At 44.5% G+C, this 16,148-nt stretch overlaps 1 protein-coding gene and 2 long non-coding RNA genes across 5 annotated transcripts; 2 read left to right on the top strand and 1 right to left on the bottom strand.

Annotated features, from left to right (window-relative positions):
* The first annotated feature begins 488 nt into the window (after positions 1-488).
* Positions 489-5,378, top strand: SSTR1 (somatostatin receptor 1). Of its 3 annotated transcripts, none has more exons than XM_058738883.1 (2): positions 489-1,009; positions 1,809-5,378. In XM_058738883.1, the coding sequence occupies exon 2, from the start codon at positions 1,876-1,878 to the stop codon at positions 2,941-2,943; it is 1,068 nt and encodes a 355-aa protein (XP_058594866.1). In that variant the 5' UTR covers positions 489-1,009; positions 1,809-1,875; the 3' UTR covers positions 2,944-5,378. The 3 variants fall into 3 exon arrangements, with proteins under 3 accessions (XP_058594866.1, XP_058594864.1, XP_058594865.1); XM_058738881.1 differs by lacking the exon at positions 489-1,009 and having other exon boundaries at positions 1,147-3,017; positions 3,275-5,378; XM_058738882.1 differs by lacking the exon at positions 489-1,009 and having other exon boundaries at positions 1,147-3,008; positions 3,275-5,378.
* Positions 5,379-11,652: 6,274 nt separating this feature from the next.
* On the bottom strand, positions 11,653-12,717 carry LOC131518237 (uncharacterized). Its single transcript, XR_009264967.1, has 2 exons — positions 12,627-12,717; positions 11,653-12,393 (listed from the first exon to the last, which is right to left on the bottom strand). It is a non-coding gene; the product is annotated as an uncharacterized LOC131518237 (long non-coding RNA).
* A 346-nt stretch (positions 12,718-13,063) lies between these two features.
* Positions 13,064-14,339, top strand: LOC131518236 (uncharacterized). The gene is made up of 2 exons (XR_009264966.1): positions 13,064-13,168; positions 14,148-14,339. It is a non-coding gene; the product is annotated as an uncharacterized LOC131518236 (long non-coding RNA).
* The last annotated feature ends 1,809 nt before the right edge of the window (positions 14,340-16,148 follow it).

The following is a 16,148-nucleotide window of genomic DNA, read 5'->3' on the forward strand; positions in this document are numbered from 1 at the left end:
TAAAGTTTGAAAGACCTGCTGCAGGTCAGTCTTCCTGGGAACAGGTGCGTTTCGGAGAAAGACTTGATGGGATTTTGAAAAGGGATAGGAGAGCTGGAAGGAGTGATTCTTCCTTGGACTGCAACAAGTGAAAGGCCAAAAGGAGCCTAGGCTAGGGATGCTGGGAAGTCCGAGAGGTAGTTAAAAATCATGGTAATTGAACATTCATTGTCTTCCACAGAAACCATCCAGTTCCTAAATGAGGCAAAGGCGCTTTAGGCATGCCTACATCGATTTCTGTCTCTTAAAAGTTTCGGAATTAGAACGGGGTCACACGTCCAGGGCCTCAAAAAAAGGCTGAAATCCTAGCTGTTCACAGAAAGACTCGAAGGTCTTCCGGCCAGTTTGTGGAGTTGGTGACAGGTCGGGTCACCTGCACAGCGGACCCCGCGTGGGTTTAGAGGAGCTGGCATCCTTGCCCTCCCAGGCCTTTACACTCTCCTCCCCCGGGGCCCGCCAACTCTCCTGGGTACAAAGTACAGCAGGGACGCAGGCGGAGCCTTTCCAAGCGGCGCAGCCATATCTTTCCCCACTGAACACCTAGATGGATTTCCAATACCGCGCCTGGCACGTTCGGGAGGGAGCCTCAGGCTCCTTCCGAGCTCCCAGCCGCGCGTCCTCCTTTCTGCAGTCTATATTCGTCTGGGAGACGCAAGGGGCTCTGGGCACCACAAGGCTTATTAAGAGATTCGCAATGGTTTACTCAGGCCCCTAAACCGCTCCCGCCTGCGAAGAGCAGCCTGCGGTGTTGTAACGCAGAAGCTCCTAACGCAAGGTTTTTGCGCTTCCTCCTCCTAACACCGCTCAGGGTCAGTTTCAGCGACTCTAAGAGTATCTGCGTGGGCGCCTGTGCGGGGGTCCCGCCCAAAGAAAGGAGTTGGACCGCGCGAAGAACGTCACCGTGCTACCAAACCGCACAGGCACTTTGCACGGGCCATCTACGCGTCGGTCTGGAAGTAGCGCGCCCTGGGTAAGGGGGACTGAGAGCTTCCGCGGCGGGTCTTCAGGGGTAGGGCTAGCGGGGGCGGGAGGTGGGGGTTTAGGGCCCCGGACGATTGGACGGGAATGGAGTTGCGGGGTCTCTCAGGACCAGGCGGCAACTCAGGGAAACTGAGATGAACTCTGGACATCTGTGCTTGGGGTCTGCTTCATTGGAAAGGAGCCGGGGTGGGAAAGATTCTACACTTTTGGTTCCCACCCCCCCTCCAGGAGGAGAAACTCGCCAGTCCCCGCTGAGGGATGGGTAAAGGGTATTGCAAGAGACTCCCTGGAGCAGCTGCTCGAGTTGATCTGAGCACAGGACTGGGAAAGAAAAAAAAATGGGCGAGGGGTGGTAAACCACCTACAACGCCTTCCTCCCTCTTTTCTCCATCACCCCTCCCTTTTCGTAGCTGCTGACGCGCTGGTGGTGCCTATTAATCATTCACCAGCCCAGAGCCGCGCCACTTAATGGCTGTGCGGCGCGGGGCTCCAGCCTCTCGGTCTCCCCTCTCCACGCTCTCGTGTGCCCAGGCGCCTGGGAGCGGGCTTGCGGGTGCGCGCAAGCAGCCGCTAGGCAATGCGCCCTGCCGGCGCCGGTCAGAGCCAAGCTCCCCTTAGCCGCTGCATGCTACCCCAGGTGCCTGGCAGCAGTGAGCTGCGGGCAGGGTGCCGAGTGAGAGCGCAAGCGGCGGGGGCGCAAGGAGAGCGCTCCAGCCCCAGCAGCCCCAGCAGCCCCCGTTAGCTGAAATGTTCCCCAATGGCACTGCCTCCTCTCCTTCCTCTCCTAGCCCCAGCCCGGGCAGCTGCGGCGAAGGCGGCGGCAGCAGGGGCCCCGGGGCCGGCGCTGCGGGCGGCATGGAGGAGCCGGGGCGAAATGCGTCCCAGAACGGGACCTTGAGCGAGGGCCAGGGCAGCGCCATTCTCATCTCTTTTATCTACTCCGTGGTGTGCCTGGTGGGGCTGTGTGGTAACTCCATGGTCATCTACGTGATCCTGCGCTACGCCAAAATGAAGACGGCCACCAACATCTACATCCTGAACCTGGCCATCGCCGATGAGCTGCTCATGCTCAGTGTGCCATTTCTGGTCACCTCCACGTTGCTTCGCCACTGGCCCTTCGGCGCGCTGCTCTGCCGCCTCGTGCTCAGCGTGGACGCAGTCAACATGTTCACCAGCATCTACTGTCTGACTGTCCTTAGCGTGGACCGGTACGTGGCCGTGGTGCACCCCATTAAGGCAGCACGCTACCGCCGGCCCACCGTGGCCAAGGTGGTGAATCTGGGTGTGTGGGTGCTATCGCTGCTTGTCATTCTGCCCATCGTGGTCTTTTCACGCACGGCGGCCAACAGTGATGGCACGGTGGCCTGCAACATGCTCATGCCTGAGCCCGCTCAGCGCTGGCTAGTGGGCTTCGTGTTGTACACGTTTCTCATGGGCTTCTTGCTGCCCGTCGGGGCCATCTGCCTGTGCTATGTGCTCATCATCGCCAAAATGCGCATGGTGGCCCTCAAGGCCGGCTGGCAGCAGCGCAAGCGCTCAGAGCGCAAGATCACCCTGATGGTGATGATGGTGGTGATGGTGTTTGTCATCTGCTGGATGCCTTTCTATGTAGTGCAGTTGGTCAACGTGTTTGCAGAGCAGGACGACGCCACGGTTAGCCAGCTGTCGGTCATCCTCGGCTACGCCAACAGCTGCGCCAATCCCATCCTCTATGGCTTCCTTTCGGACAACTTCAAGCGCTCTTTCCAGCGCATCCTGTGCCTCAGCTGGATGGACAACGCCGCCGAGGAGCCTGTCGACTACTACGCCACGGCCCTCAAGAGTCGCGCTTACAGCGTGGAGGACTTCCAGCCGGAGAACCTGGAGTCTGGAGGCGGTGTGTTCCGTAATGGCACCTGTACGTCTCGGATCACGACCCTCTGAGCCTTGGCCACGCAAGGGCCCTGCGCCACGGGAGGAGGAAGATGAGGAGGAGAAAGGGAGGCAGGGTGTGAGAGGTGAAAGTATCCCCGGCGTCTGGGAGCGGTGGGGCAAAGTGGGGCTAAGACACTGTGTGCGTGTGGGGTGGAGAGACCTGGGAGAGTCGCGCGACAAAGTTGGAACTGGGCACTTTGCTTATAAATTGGGAAGGCTTGAGGGCCCCTTTCTCCTCTGTCTGCTACTTTCGCTCCTTCCTACACTGCGCTTGCACTTCTGCGCCCCTCTATGCTCCCCACTCTGTAACTTGGATCTTTCCTTCCGCCCCGTCCTGCAGGTGCAGATCATGAACTCATAAACGTCGCCAACTCTGCCTGACCCTCAGCCCGGCCAGCCGTTATTTTTGTTTGAGCTGAGCCACAGTTACCGCCACGGGTTTCCCACGGGATGAGTCCCCAGCTCGCCCTCAGCCCCGCCCTGCCGCGCCCCTCCGCTAGCCAGAGTCTGCCTGGCGCCCCTAGCGGAGTCTAGAGAATCACCGCTCTGCGTTTGCGCATCCCCGTTTGACGGGAAGTAGGACTGGAGAATGAACTAGGCAGTAGGTCTTTTTCTTCTTTCAGGTCGGGTTGTGCCCTTGCCCGAACCCCCTCGCCACTCCCTCTCCACCCAGGGCGGAGCCAGGTGCTTAGTAAAATCGGTCCCGCGCTTCGAACCCCGGGCATTTTGTAGTCCCCATCTAAACCCCACTTGGAGCAAAAAGGAACTGAGGACCAGGAGTTTTTTAGAAGATTCCAGGGTTTGGCGGGGAAGGGATTGTATCGGAAACCACCCTGTTTTCCGGCTCACAACCGGCGCTTTTGATTTCAAAGACCAAGTGCTGGGCACTCCCAGGACACTGCTGGTCTGCCTTAGGCCGGGCGAGTCAGGGCGCACTTTCTGCGGGGCCGCCTGGGAGTCGAGGCTGCTGCCGCTACACTAGGATTTCTCCCTCACCTAAGCTTCTGGAGGTGCAGATGTAAGAGCAACAACAGACTCGGTTCCTGCCCCGGTTAATGTCGAAGACCAGGCACCGGGGCCAGGACCTCCGTGGCACCTTCTGAGCCTTGGCCAATCCCGACCGCGTTGCTGCCGCCCGCAGGCTAAAGAGTGCGGCCTGCCTGGCCCCTGAAGGTTGCTGCCTTTCAAGTGGTGCCTAATAAGTTATTTTCTTGATTAACATGTTTGTTTCTTTATTTATTTGTGGTATTTGAAAATGTGTCTCTGCTTTGCTTTTCTCTACTTGCCTAACCCAGGGCCTTTTCTTCAGGACACTGGGCGTGGGGATGGAGGTGACAGTGGGGGGAGGGGGGGGAAGCTCTCTCCCCAAGCTCCACTCAAAACCCGTCTTCTTTGTTGGGCCCTCTTTTCTTTTTGCTTATGTTCAGTGAAGTTTGGAGATTCTTTTATACTTTTCTTATGTAGTCTCTTGTTTGTCTTATAATAATCATCATGATGATAAATAAATAGGTAACGTGGCTTAGCCTCCTCCCATGCAGAGTGGAATGTCCGGAATTCCTTCCAACATCACCCTATGTATGACTTTATTTCTGCTTTTTACATATTATGAATATTTATCTTGCTCCGTCGTCATGAGTCCTTGAGACAATTGCCAAATACAGCCACTAGCAGTGAGAGATGCAAGGCTGCGGGAGCACTTTCAGATGCGGGAGTTCAAGCAAGCACTCAGGTCTGGAGCTGAGAAATCTGATTCAGACAGATTTTAATCAGTGTTGAGAATGTCCCTGGTTAGGCCCCTGCTTCTTCTAAGTTCCAGCATAGGTGATTCTAATATACATTCTGGTTAACATTGTCCCTTCTTTTTCACACACTGAAAGTACAGTAATTTGTGTCTGTGTTTAATCTTACCAACTACATTGGAAGCCTGAGCAGGGCAAGGACCAATAATTTCACTTCTTTGTATTTCCTGTATTGCTTTAGTATGCTGGCATGTACATAGTAGGCACTAAATACATGTTTGTTGGCTGATTGTTTAAGAAAACCAGAGTGTATTACAACCATTGGGTGATACTAAATCTGGGGCTGTCATGGACATGATACACAATGGTTGAAATCACTATAGAAAAAGATGTTTTGTGTAATATTTGCTTCAAGAACATTGTGCTTTCCTGAAAGCAGTAACCAAGAGTTAAAATGTCTCTAATGTTTTGTTTAAACTAATGAACAAACATATGCTTTTGGTTATACATCATAAAGTTTAGCTCTGTCCCTTAATAATATATATTATTACTACTTTGGAAAATAGATTTTTAATGGTTAAGAACAATGAAATTTACAAAGCTAAATCTTGATCATTATCCTCTTTAGAGGATACAAATCCAGTGCTCTTAACATGTTACCATCGTAATATTAATGAAATAAACAAATGTATTATGTTGTTGCAAGTTGTCTAACTTTGCCATTTGAATTTTACTGTTTCAAGGGATTACTCAAAAACACATTACATGGGCTTGGTCGCTTCATGTTTCACTTAGATTTTAAGAAGAAAGGTTTCGGATTACTTTGGGAATTTTACCAAGATTGGGGTTATACTTTGAATTATTATTTTTTTTTTAAAAAGAAAAGTCTGTTAGTTCAGAGAAAGAGGAAAAGCAACTTTGAGTCAGTATGAATAGGAAGCAGTGTAGTGGCCTGTAGTCTTTATGGTCTGTTCTTGTCGCCAAACTAACTAGATGATACCTCAGTCTTTGCCAGATTAAATTACTGTCTTCCCTCACTTATGACCTCAGTTCGACGATGGCCTTTCTATCCCTAGAAGAATTTAAGAAGATACTAGAGAAAATTTTTAAAAGACTTTATTTTTCAGGGCAGTTTTCTTTTCATAGCAAAATAAGTGGAAAGCAATATTTCCCAAGCAGGCAATAGCAGTGATTCCAGAGCAAGAGTGGTGGTGGGGGGGGGGGGGGGGGGTGTCAAAAAGCTACAAATGCTGTAACTCTAGGCTTTATAGTTCTATACATGATCTCAGTATGACTAAGGATAGCTGGACTTTTGTCTTTTTAAACTATTTTTAAAAGCTATAGCAAGGTGGCAAACTGAACTCATAACTTAGATATGCAGAGAAAACATTTTGTTATTTTGGTTTTAACTAACCTGAACATTATTCCAAGCCCCTTCCAACTGGCTAGCTGGGAGAAAAAAATTAGATAAATATTCAAACATCCAATTGAACTGAGCCCTCTCTGCCCTTTGCCCTCTGTAAACAGGTGGTTTGTCTCTCAAGATGATTCCTTCTTTAGTTTGTTGAAATCTGCAGCTTCTGGAGTTTATGATCCAACCTCTCAGCTTAGTGAGGGCCACACTCTGCTCCTGTGGGCTGTGACCTTTTCAGAGTCTTCCACAGTGTTCCTCCAGCCCACTGGTCTGGGAGGCTACCCTTGACTCTGTACAGAAGGAATGATCTGGCCCTGCCATAGGCAGCCCCATGGTGAGCCTCTTGGCTCAGTGGCTAGGGGAATCTAGGGTGGCTGTGGACTGGTGACCCTCTGGATCTCCTGTCTGGGATCTTCTTTATGTGGCTCTGTCTTGGGCCTTTTGCATCTCTCCTTACCTTTGTCAACCTCACTTCTCAAAACCGTTCCACTCACCCCACATCTCCTATCCACTAGAGAAAGTACAAAGGAGAGGAGTCCTTTAGTCTTAGCCCTTGATGTGCTAAAGCAGGATGAAAGGATTTGGTGAATCTCTGTGCAACCCACTACCCCCATTGCCTCACCTGATTTCCAAGGTTTTTTTGCATTGCCTACAAGTTGAAGACAAGCCCTCTCCTATCCTAAGGTAATGAATCTCATCTCAGAATGAGAGACTGCAATGAAACATGATTTATTTTATTATTATTTTTTAAGTTCACTTATTTTGAGAGAGACAGAGATGCACACATGGGGAGGGGAAGAGAGACGGAGAAAGAATCCCAAGCAGGCTCCCTACTGGCAGCATAGAGCCCGACATAGGGCTTGAACTCACCAACCGTGAGATCATGACCTGAGCTGAAAGCAAGGGTCAGATGCTTGACAGACTGAGCCACCCAGGCCCCTGAACATGATTCATGAAATATGTTAAGATGTATCATTCTAATGTCTATGAACTGTTATCTCTCTTACTAGTGACCTTTGTGTCCTAGAGGAGAATTCCTCAGGCCATTTTCTCACACAATATCCCAAAACAGGATCATGTTGAAAATCTTTCATGCCTCATGTAATTTAACCCTGATCATTGCACCAAATGCTGTCTGTATGCATGATTTTGGCCTGAGAAGAAAGGTAAGGCATTCTTCTGGAAAATATTATGGAAGATACATTTTTAAAATCTGTGGTATATTTCCAACTTATTTTAAACCAATATTAGAGATACCATATTTATATCAATCTTCTAAAAAAAACCACCTTGGTAGTGGGGTAGCTTTGTAAATCTTGCTCATTACCTTCTATATTCCAATGTACCACATCAGAGAGGTTAGGCACAAAACTGAAATGATTGATAGATGTTCACATAATTGTTACAGTGGTGTGTGCTTAAAAAAATAAAGCATTGCAGTCTATGCTGCTATCTCATTGCACCATACACCTTTGAGCTAATGAGAACCTCTTCCATATATTCAGATGGAAATCTTGCTTTTCATTCAGCACATTTCAGTTTGCTGGTTTTAAAAGAAGGCAGAGAGGTTCAACATTGTTACATGGTTTCCCTGGAGGAAGGCAGGCACAGAGATAATGTTGTAAGTGATCATTTACTATTTTGTTAAATATCTAGAGAAAAGCATTATAGGTAGTGTACTCATGAAAGGATTTGTATTAAGGGTGATCAGATATAGTCCAGTTTCTGATTTCAACTATAAAGGAAAGGAATGTGTCTCTACAATGATGATAAAGTTGAGGAGGCCTATGAACACAAGCAACCAGTGCAAACTAAAATTATCAAAATACCTGCTTGTCAAACTGTTGGGTGGAGGGGAACATCATCTATAAAGGAGATATAATTTAAAATAAAAACCCCGTGGTAAAGTTCACTTTGATAATGAACCTAATTATTTTCAAAACACATATTAAACTCAATCTTATTAGTCAATAGTTGGAAATATTACACACATTTAAGACTGAGACTAATGGTCTTAAAATTCTTTGGAACAATAGTGAGCTTAAGACTCTAAAAATAAATATCTCTTTAAGCCAGATTGATTCAAGTATTCAATTTTGAAAGGACAAGAAGTATTTAAAAAAAATGAGAGGTGGGGAATGGTATCAGCTATCATACTATCCTTGCAGTAGAGTTCAACTCTGCGCCCTCCTCATTGCCTTCGTGCCCAGCCCGGCTAGGGATGAAGATCTCAAGCACTTCCAGCTTTAAAAATTAAAGGGACACCTGGGTGGCTCAGTCCGTTGAGCATCTGACTTCTGCTCAGGTTATGATCTTGCAGTTTTTTAGATCGAGCCCCACATTGGGCTTACTGCTGTTAGCACGGAGCCCACTTTGGATCCTCTATCCTCCTCTCTCTGCCCCTGCCCCGCTTATGCTCTCTCTCTCTCAAAAATAAACATTTTTAAAACTTTTAAAAATTAAAATTAAACACGACTTACTATGTATCAGAGCCCACTTGTAAGACTGTACGTTGTGGAAACACTGTAGAATATCGCCTACAAAAACAGTTCTGACTTTCACGATAATAATACCTGTATCAAAAGACAACTAATACTCCATTTACATTTAAATAGGGAGAGAGAAAAAAATCCAAGACATGATAAGCAAGCAGGAAAACATTTTACAATGACACATGTGGTTTACATGACTATTCTGGGAAAGGCTATCTAAATATTGATGAACAATAGCTCTCGCGGTGTCTTTCTGTCTCTATAACCCTCGAATAATTCATTAATCTAGCTAATATTATTAGCAGTGGCAAAATGTCTATTCAAAGTCAATAATTAAACATTCTCCTTCATGTCCAATGAGCCACTGTAACTAGCAAATCAAGCAGATGTCTGTATGTTTTTTTTTTCAAGAGACTCCTTAGTCTCTCTATACATATATACATATATAAACTCTATGTAGGATCTGAACCTAAAACACACACACATATACACACACACGCACGCGCATGTACACACACACCTTAAACAAAAAGGAATTTCTAAGGTAATAATGGGTGAAATAGAATTTCATGACTCTGTCTCCCCTTCTCTTTTAAGGGCCCAATCTCCCACCCTCGTCGCCCCTGCTCAGAAGCCTTTTTCTCTTACTTTATCTACTCCCAACAGAGCTCTTCTCAGTAGAAGATTTCCTTTGATTTGTAGTTTATATCACTGACAAGACTTCAAGTGTTATCTTCCAGAAGCAAGGCTTTTTAATAAGGACATAGTGTCAGAACATCAGGCAGCAGTATCCTTGAAGTCATACCTTTGTCTAAAGGAAATATTTCTTAACAAGTGGTCCATGAGCCTTGCATCAGAATTACCCAAGAACTTAAATGTGCATATTCTCTTTGCTCTATCTCCACTGTAGAGATTTTGATTCATTAGATCTGGGGTGAATCTCAGTGTTTCTAAAGTACACTAAAGTTTGAGAACTAAAGGTTTAAGGGTTAAAAGCATGGAGTTTGCCATCAGCAAATGTGGCGCTAATTATTAATTGTGTGATACTGTGTGAGTGAATCTTCATGGTGTGTGTTTTGCTCATTTATAACATCAGATAATAATACCTTCTTTTTAGGGGTGTTGTGGTGACCCAACATGTCAAATGCCAAATCCATCAGAACCCTTTTAGTTGTGAATGAATGAAAACCTAATTATCTCACATAATTGAAAATTCTTGAGGAAGATATGGCTTCATGGTTTACTTGATCCATAACTCAGTGGACCTTTTTTTTTTTTTCATTTTCTTTTCTCATCTCCGACTTTTGCCACGTTGACTCCATTCTCAGATAAGCTATTCCTTTGTAATTACAAGACAGCAGCAAAAACTGAAACGTGATATTTTTCCAGGTTCAAATTTCAAAGGAAAGAGAAAAAAAGGGATTCTAACTGGACTGTTTGACATAGTTCATCTGTCGGGAGGCACCACTCCGTGTGTCTCTCACGCTCCATGTGTCTTGTTGCGTATGCCAAGAATAAAGGCTCTGACCACTTTTTTCCTGGGTTATTTCTCAAGGTCGTGCTTGTAGCAAGAATCTCGAGCATTCAAGTAATGTCTCTTTTAAGAACAGGGAAGACTTGGGGCGCCTGGGTGGCGCAGTCGGTTGAGCGTCCGACTTCAGCCAGGTCACGATCTCGCGGTCCGTGAGTTCGAGCCCCGCGTCAGGCTCTGGGCTGATGGCTCGGAGCCTGGAGCCTGTTTCCGATTCTGTGTCTCCCTCTCTCTCTGCCCCTCCCCCGTTCATGCTCTGTCTCTCTCTGTCCCAAAAATAAATAAAAAACGTTGAAAAAAAAAAAATTAAAAAAAAAAAAAAAAAAAAAAAAAAAGAACAGGGAAGACTTGATTACTGCTTGCTATGAAGTGGTGGTTTCCCCAAGATCAGTGTTCCTTAGTTGTAACATAAACCCACTGCTGCACATCATCCAGATGGGCTCATATAGAGTCAGCTCCATGAGAATCAGAAGCAAAAGGAACTCATGGAAATCATGTTGCTTCCTGGCTGCACCATAAAGTAATAATATTCTTTGTCTCTGACCCAGAAATCTTGTGTCTTCTGCTAGCATCTATAAAACTGCAATAGACTAACTTATTAGCTTATAATTTAAGTGAAATCAAATTTCAGACTGACAGTATCTATCAATGAACCCACTAGCAGGGTCTGGGGAATGACCTGCTGGACCTGGGCTCTCTACTCTACTCTTGGAGTTGGGAGGGTCAACTCCACCCAGAAGTAGGAGGGACAGCAGGATGGGATTCCCCCCCCCCCAAAAAAAAAGTGAGATACAATTACCCAAAGTAGATAATGAAAGGTATGTTATATGGCAAAAATTAAATTAAATAAGAACCATCTACAACTGCCTAGCACAGATCCAGGAACCAAAGAGATAGACAGACTGATATAGTTATCTCAATAAGTGACAGATTATATTATTATTATTAATCATTATTGGTATATCTGCAAGAGAAAGAAAATTAAAGGGATTCATGTTTTAAAATGCTTCTACTTCTAGTCATATAATTAAGTGGATGGTGTCAGATTAATTTTAAATATACAAAACTTTGCTTCATTTCTTTACTTTTTTATTTAAAATTTTTTAACGTTTATTTATTTTTGAGAGAGAGAGAGAGACAGTGCAAGCAGGGGAGGGGCAGAGAGAGAGGGGGACACAGAATCTGAAGCAGGCTCTAGGCTCTGAGCTGTCAGCACAGAGCCCAACGTGGGGCTCGAACCCACAAACCATGAGGTCATGACCTGAGCTGAAGTCTGGCGCTTAACCGACTGAGCCACCCAGGTGCCCCACTTCATTTCTTTAAATGTAAGCACATGTGAAAGTTGAGCAAAATATATTTCTATTTATATAACATATTTTTTCTATGATAAAGAATATAGTGATATTATTTATTTGGGAAATTCAAAAACATCTCACAGATATTACTGATAGATTCCAAATGACTTCAAGAGAATCAGTCACTCTGTGCATCAGATTCTGCATCTTTAAAATGAGAATAATTAGACATCATTGCAGATTAATATCAACTTACTACATTTTTATAAGATGAATGACACTGTTTATATATATTTTAAAATAAGGTGATAGAGGCATTTTAATGTTATACACAGCTTACAGTTAAACATACTGAAAATGGCATTGAGATTAGAAACATAAATGAATGAAACATGAAGTAATGTACAAAGACTTGGTTGAGCCGGCTCCGAAGCTACATTTTATCATCAGCAATTGGGGAGAAGTTTGCTTTAAATACAGCTTTGAGTAATAGAAATAAGATAGTGCACCACAGCCAAGATGGGTACGAATGATTAGTAAAATAATATCCAGACAAATTTCCTTCTGTTTTAGGGGGGCTCACAAAAACATTTGTGTCACATATTCGGGGCCTGAGACCATTGTGAAGATAACCAACTCCCATGAATTAGAATGACAGTTTCAGTTCCCCTCAGATTTCATAGCAGTTTTATAAAACTGTCAGTAACCAGAGTTTAAAATACAGCAGCAGGGCCGGCAGGGAAGGAGAGAGAAGTAACATGTATTCAGTACCCGCTTTGTGAGTGACACATTTGCTAAGTGCTTTATATGTCATCTTATTTGGTCTTCCCCAAGATCTCCATGAACAAGAAATCTTTATTTCTCTTACAAGCAGGGGGGGAGGGGGAAGGAGGGAGGGAGAGAGAGAAAGAGAAAGAAAGAGAGAGAGAGAGAAATTGTCCAGCATTTTAAAACTGGTAGTTGGAAGAATCAGTACTAAAAATCAAACCTAGGGGCGCCTGGGTGGCTCAGTCGGTTGAGCGTCCGACTTCAGCTCAGGTCACTGTCTCGTGGTCCGTGAGTTCGAGCCCCGCGTCGGGCTCTGGGCTGATGGCTCAGAGCCTGGAGCCTGCTTCCGATTCTGTGTCTTCCTCTCTCTCTGCCCCTCCCCCGTTCATGCTCTGCCTCTCTCTGTCTCAAAAATGAATAAATGTTAAAAAAAAAAAAATTTAAAAATCAAACCTATTGACTCCAAGAACCATCATCCTTCTATCATATCAGCTAAAGTGCTTTTAAATGACACACAGAGTCCATTCCATATACTACATAGAAATGGGAAAAGTTCGACTATTGCCTCAAGTTTTACAAATCACAGTGACCAAAACCAAAACGTCAAAATGTACCATCCTACTAGTGGCCTGTACCTAAAGGAGAATAATCAAATAGATTATTGGCAAATACTAAAGAAGCTATATAGTATTTTCCACAGAGACAATTCGATTGCCCATGAAAAACACGTTTCATCTCTAAGCCAAATGTACCCGTGTCAAGAACTCCACTGAGTACATCTAAGGCCTCCCCATACATGCTCTTCCTCTAAAGAGGGAGATGTAACAGTGGTTAAGTAGGTGATGTCAGGAATCAGAATGCCTGGTTAAGAATCCCGGCTTTGAAAACCACAGGCTATGTCACTATGGGCCGGTTATCCACTTACGCCTCATGCTTCTTAACTGAAAAATGAGACTAAAAATAATTTCTTTTCCATAATGTTAGCAAAGTGACATGTAAGTCCTTTTGGTATATTTTAGACACTTTAATAATCCTTTTCATTAACATAACTATCGGAGATAGCAATAGTTCAAGAACACTGAAAAGCAGAAACAGTTTTCTTTTCACTTATGGAGATATAGTAAATATGCTCCAAATATTAAAAATTAAATAATTAAGAAATATTAAAGTAATCATTAGATACTACAACTTTAATGGCCAGAATAGGACAAAACTCTGGAGTTTATAAATGCAAAATTCTAGATGAGTAACATTAATTCAGTACTATAAACTACTGTAAACAGCTTTGGACATTAGTAACAAGTTGAGATCTTTTTTCCTCCCTACTTTAAATTTTTTTAACATTTATTTATTTTTGAGAGAGAGAGATAGAGCATGAGCCGGGGAGTGGAAGAGAGAGGGTGGGGGGGGTGTACACAGAATCCAAAGCAGGCTCCAGGCTCTGAGCTGTCAGCACAGAGCCCAACACGGGGCTCAAACTCATAAGCCATGAATGAGATCATAACCTGAGCTGAAGTTGGACGCTTAACCGACTGAGCCACCCAGGCGCCCCTTTCCTCTCTACTTTAAGCTAGTAAGGTGTTACGCTGTAACAATAGTGTAAAGTAATTGAAAAGCATTAAACTAATTTTTTAAAATCTGGCATTCTTCCCAGTTAACAGGTCATATCATTTATCAGGATAATAATTAAATAGAATCCACTGAATTATTTATGTGAATAGAGTCTAGTTAAGATGAGAAACTAAAAGAAAAAAAAATCTTCCCACAGATTGAAAGCTGTTATTAGAAAATTATAAAACAACTTATTTTCTTATAAATTCTTTTTGTAAGCTGTCTCATTGAATCTCTGAGCAGAAGGAGTAGCGGACCAAACAAAGAGGTAAATATGCAAAGCACAGCTTCAAACAGCTGTGGACACTTTAAAGCTGGGGTCTGCAGAGTACTTCTTTGAAATGAGTACTGTCTCACCTGCAGCTGCATCTCTCGTCTCATTTGCAAACCAAGGATGGATCTGTAAGAATGAAATTGATGACTGCGTTGATTCCCCCAAGAGTTCATCCTTTTCCTGTGGCAAATCTTCTCCCAAGTGAGAATCTCTAGAATCATCACGACCAATACCCAGTTACATCCCATTTCGAAATGAAATAAAACTGACTCCACTCTAAATTGAGTATATCTTCAAATTTTCTTATCATTTTTCTGACAAAAACACGGAGGAGATGAAGGGCAAGCTAAGTGATGGGTTCTTGCAAAGATGGTGAGCGGCAATGAGCAGGATGGAAGGTCAACCAGGATTTGCTTGGAGAAGACCCAGTGCATGCTCTCTCTTCCTGAAGCACAGATGGCAGGAACCCGATTTCCCAGTTGTTTTCCACAAATCTAAAATTTCCTAAGGGCCATTTATTTTTGATTTCTCAGTGCCTAGCCCACTATCTGAAAGGTAGCAGTACCCAGTAGCTAGGAGCAGGAACTGAGGAGCTCAGTGACTTAATAGCTCCCTGACCTCAGGTAAATGACTTCATATCTTCACCTTGGCTTTAATTTCCTCATCTATAAAGTGGGGGAAATGCTAGTACCTACATCATAGGGTTGTTATGAAGGTTAAATCGATTAATATTTGTAAAGTATTTAAAACAATACTTGACACACGATGAGTTTTCTATCATTACTTTAAATTGATGGACTTATTAGGACCAGGCAAAGTTTTTAAATCACTGATTTTGGTATTGGGGCCATTGCTTAGCTCTTAAGTATCTCTCTCTCTCTCTGCCTGCCATCTTCTGGAATCTTCCCCACATGAGCATCTCACTCTCACATGTCAACTAATTTTTCTAAAGTACAAGCAATTAATGACTTAAATTATGAATCCCTTAATCATAAGTGTGTTGGCTTTTTAAAAAATTTTTTTTAAACTTTAATGTTTATTTATTCCTGAGAGAGAGAGAGAGTAGGGGAGGAACAGAGAGAGAGGAGACACGGAATCTGAAGCAGGCTCCAGGCTCTGAGTTGCCAGAGCTCGGTGTGGGGCTCGAACTCATAGACTGAGAGATCATGACCTGAGCCAAAGTTGGATGCTTAACCCACTGAGCCACCCAGGTGCCCCCAGTGTGTTGGCTTTTCAATGAGAGAGAAGAACATGGTTCCCTAACCCGGCTGTACATCACACACATCTGGGAAGTCTTTTAAAAACATAGATTCCTAATGCCCAGTTTAAGAACTCTCGAAAATAAAGCCCAAGCATCATTTGGAAATAAGGTTTCCACAGGATGCTACCACAGATGGTTTCACTAACTCGTATTTGGGGAGCCTCCACCACAAATTCAAAAGACTTCACAAAGGAAAGTACTCCATTTCTAGGGAGGAATTTTGGGTGTGATTAGTCTACAGTAGTGGAGGTGGCATTTTTGTTTTTGTTTTTCTTCAGTCTGGCATCTTTTTCAGCCCTTCAAATTTCACGACACCATCATCAGAATTGCCTGGAACCCCAATAGCTCTGCAGAGGCCTTCTGTAAATCTCCCAAGTACAAGGGTGTTGTTGCCAACCCCTCTTTTACTGGTATCATTTTCAAGAACAATGGAAAATATTCACTCTGATATTCTTCCTCTTTGATATTCTTCCTGCAGATCCTTCTCTTCAGGGGAACCAGACAGAGAGACACAGAGCATGAGCAGGGGAGGGGTAGAGAGAGGGGGAGACACAGAATCAGAAGCAGGCTCCAGGCTCTGAGCTCTCAGCACAGAGCCTGATGCGGGGGTCAAACTCATGATCTGTGAGATCATGACCCTAGCCGAAGTCAGTCGCCCAACCAACTGAGCCACCCAGGGGCCCCATGACATGCTTAACCTTAACCTCTTACTCTGCATCTTTTTCTACTTAGCTCCTGTGATTAGCATATGCAATTTAAAAGTCACATTTACAAAGGGCTTTGAGATCACTGAGCAAAAGCAGACTTTGTTTCTTGGAAATGTTAGTTC

Source organism: Neofelis nebulosa, chromosome 7, assembly GCF_028018385.1.
Source record: "Neofelis nebulosa isolate mNeoNeb1 chromosome 7, mNeoNeb1.pri, whole genome shotgun sequence".
NCBI lineage: Eukaryota > Metazoa > Chordata > Mammalia > Carnivora > Felidae > Neofelis > Neofelis nebulosa.

Excerpts from the sequence above, each read along its gene's own strand:
- SSTR1 (XM_058738881.1), top strand. The coding sequence starts at position 1,768 with ATGTTCCCCAATGGCACTGCCTCCTCTCCTTCCTCTCCTAGCCCCAGC.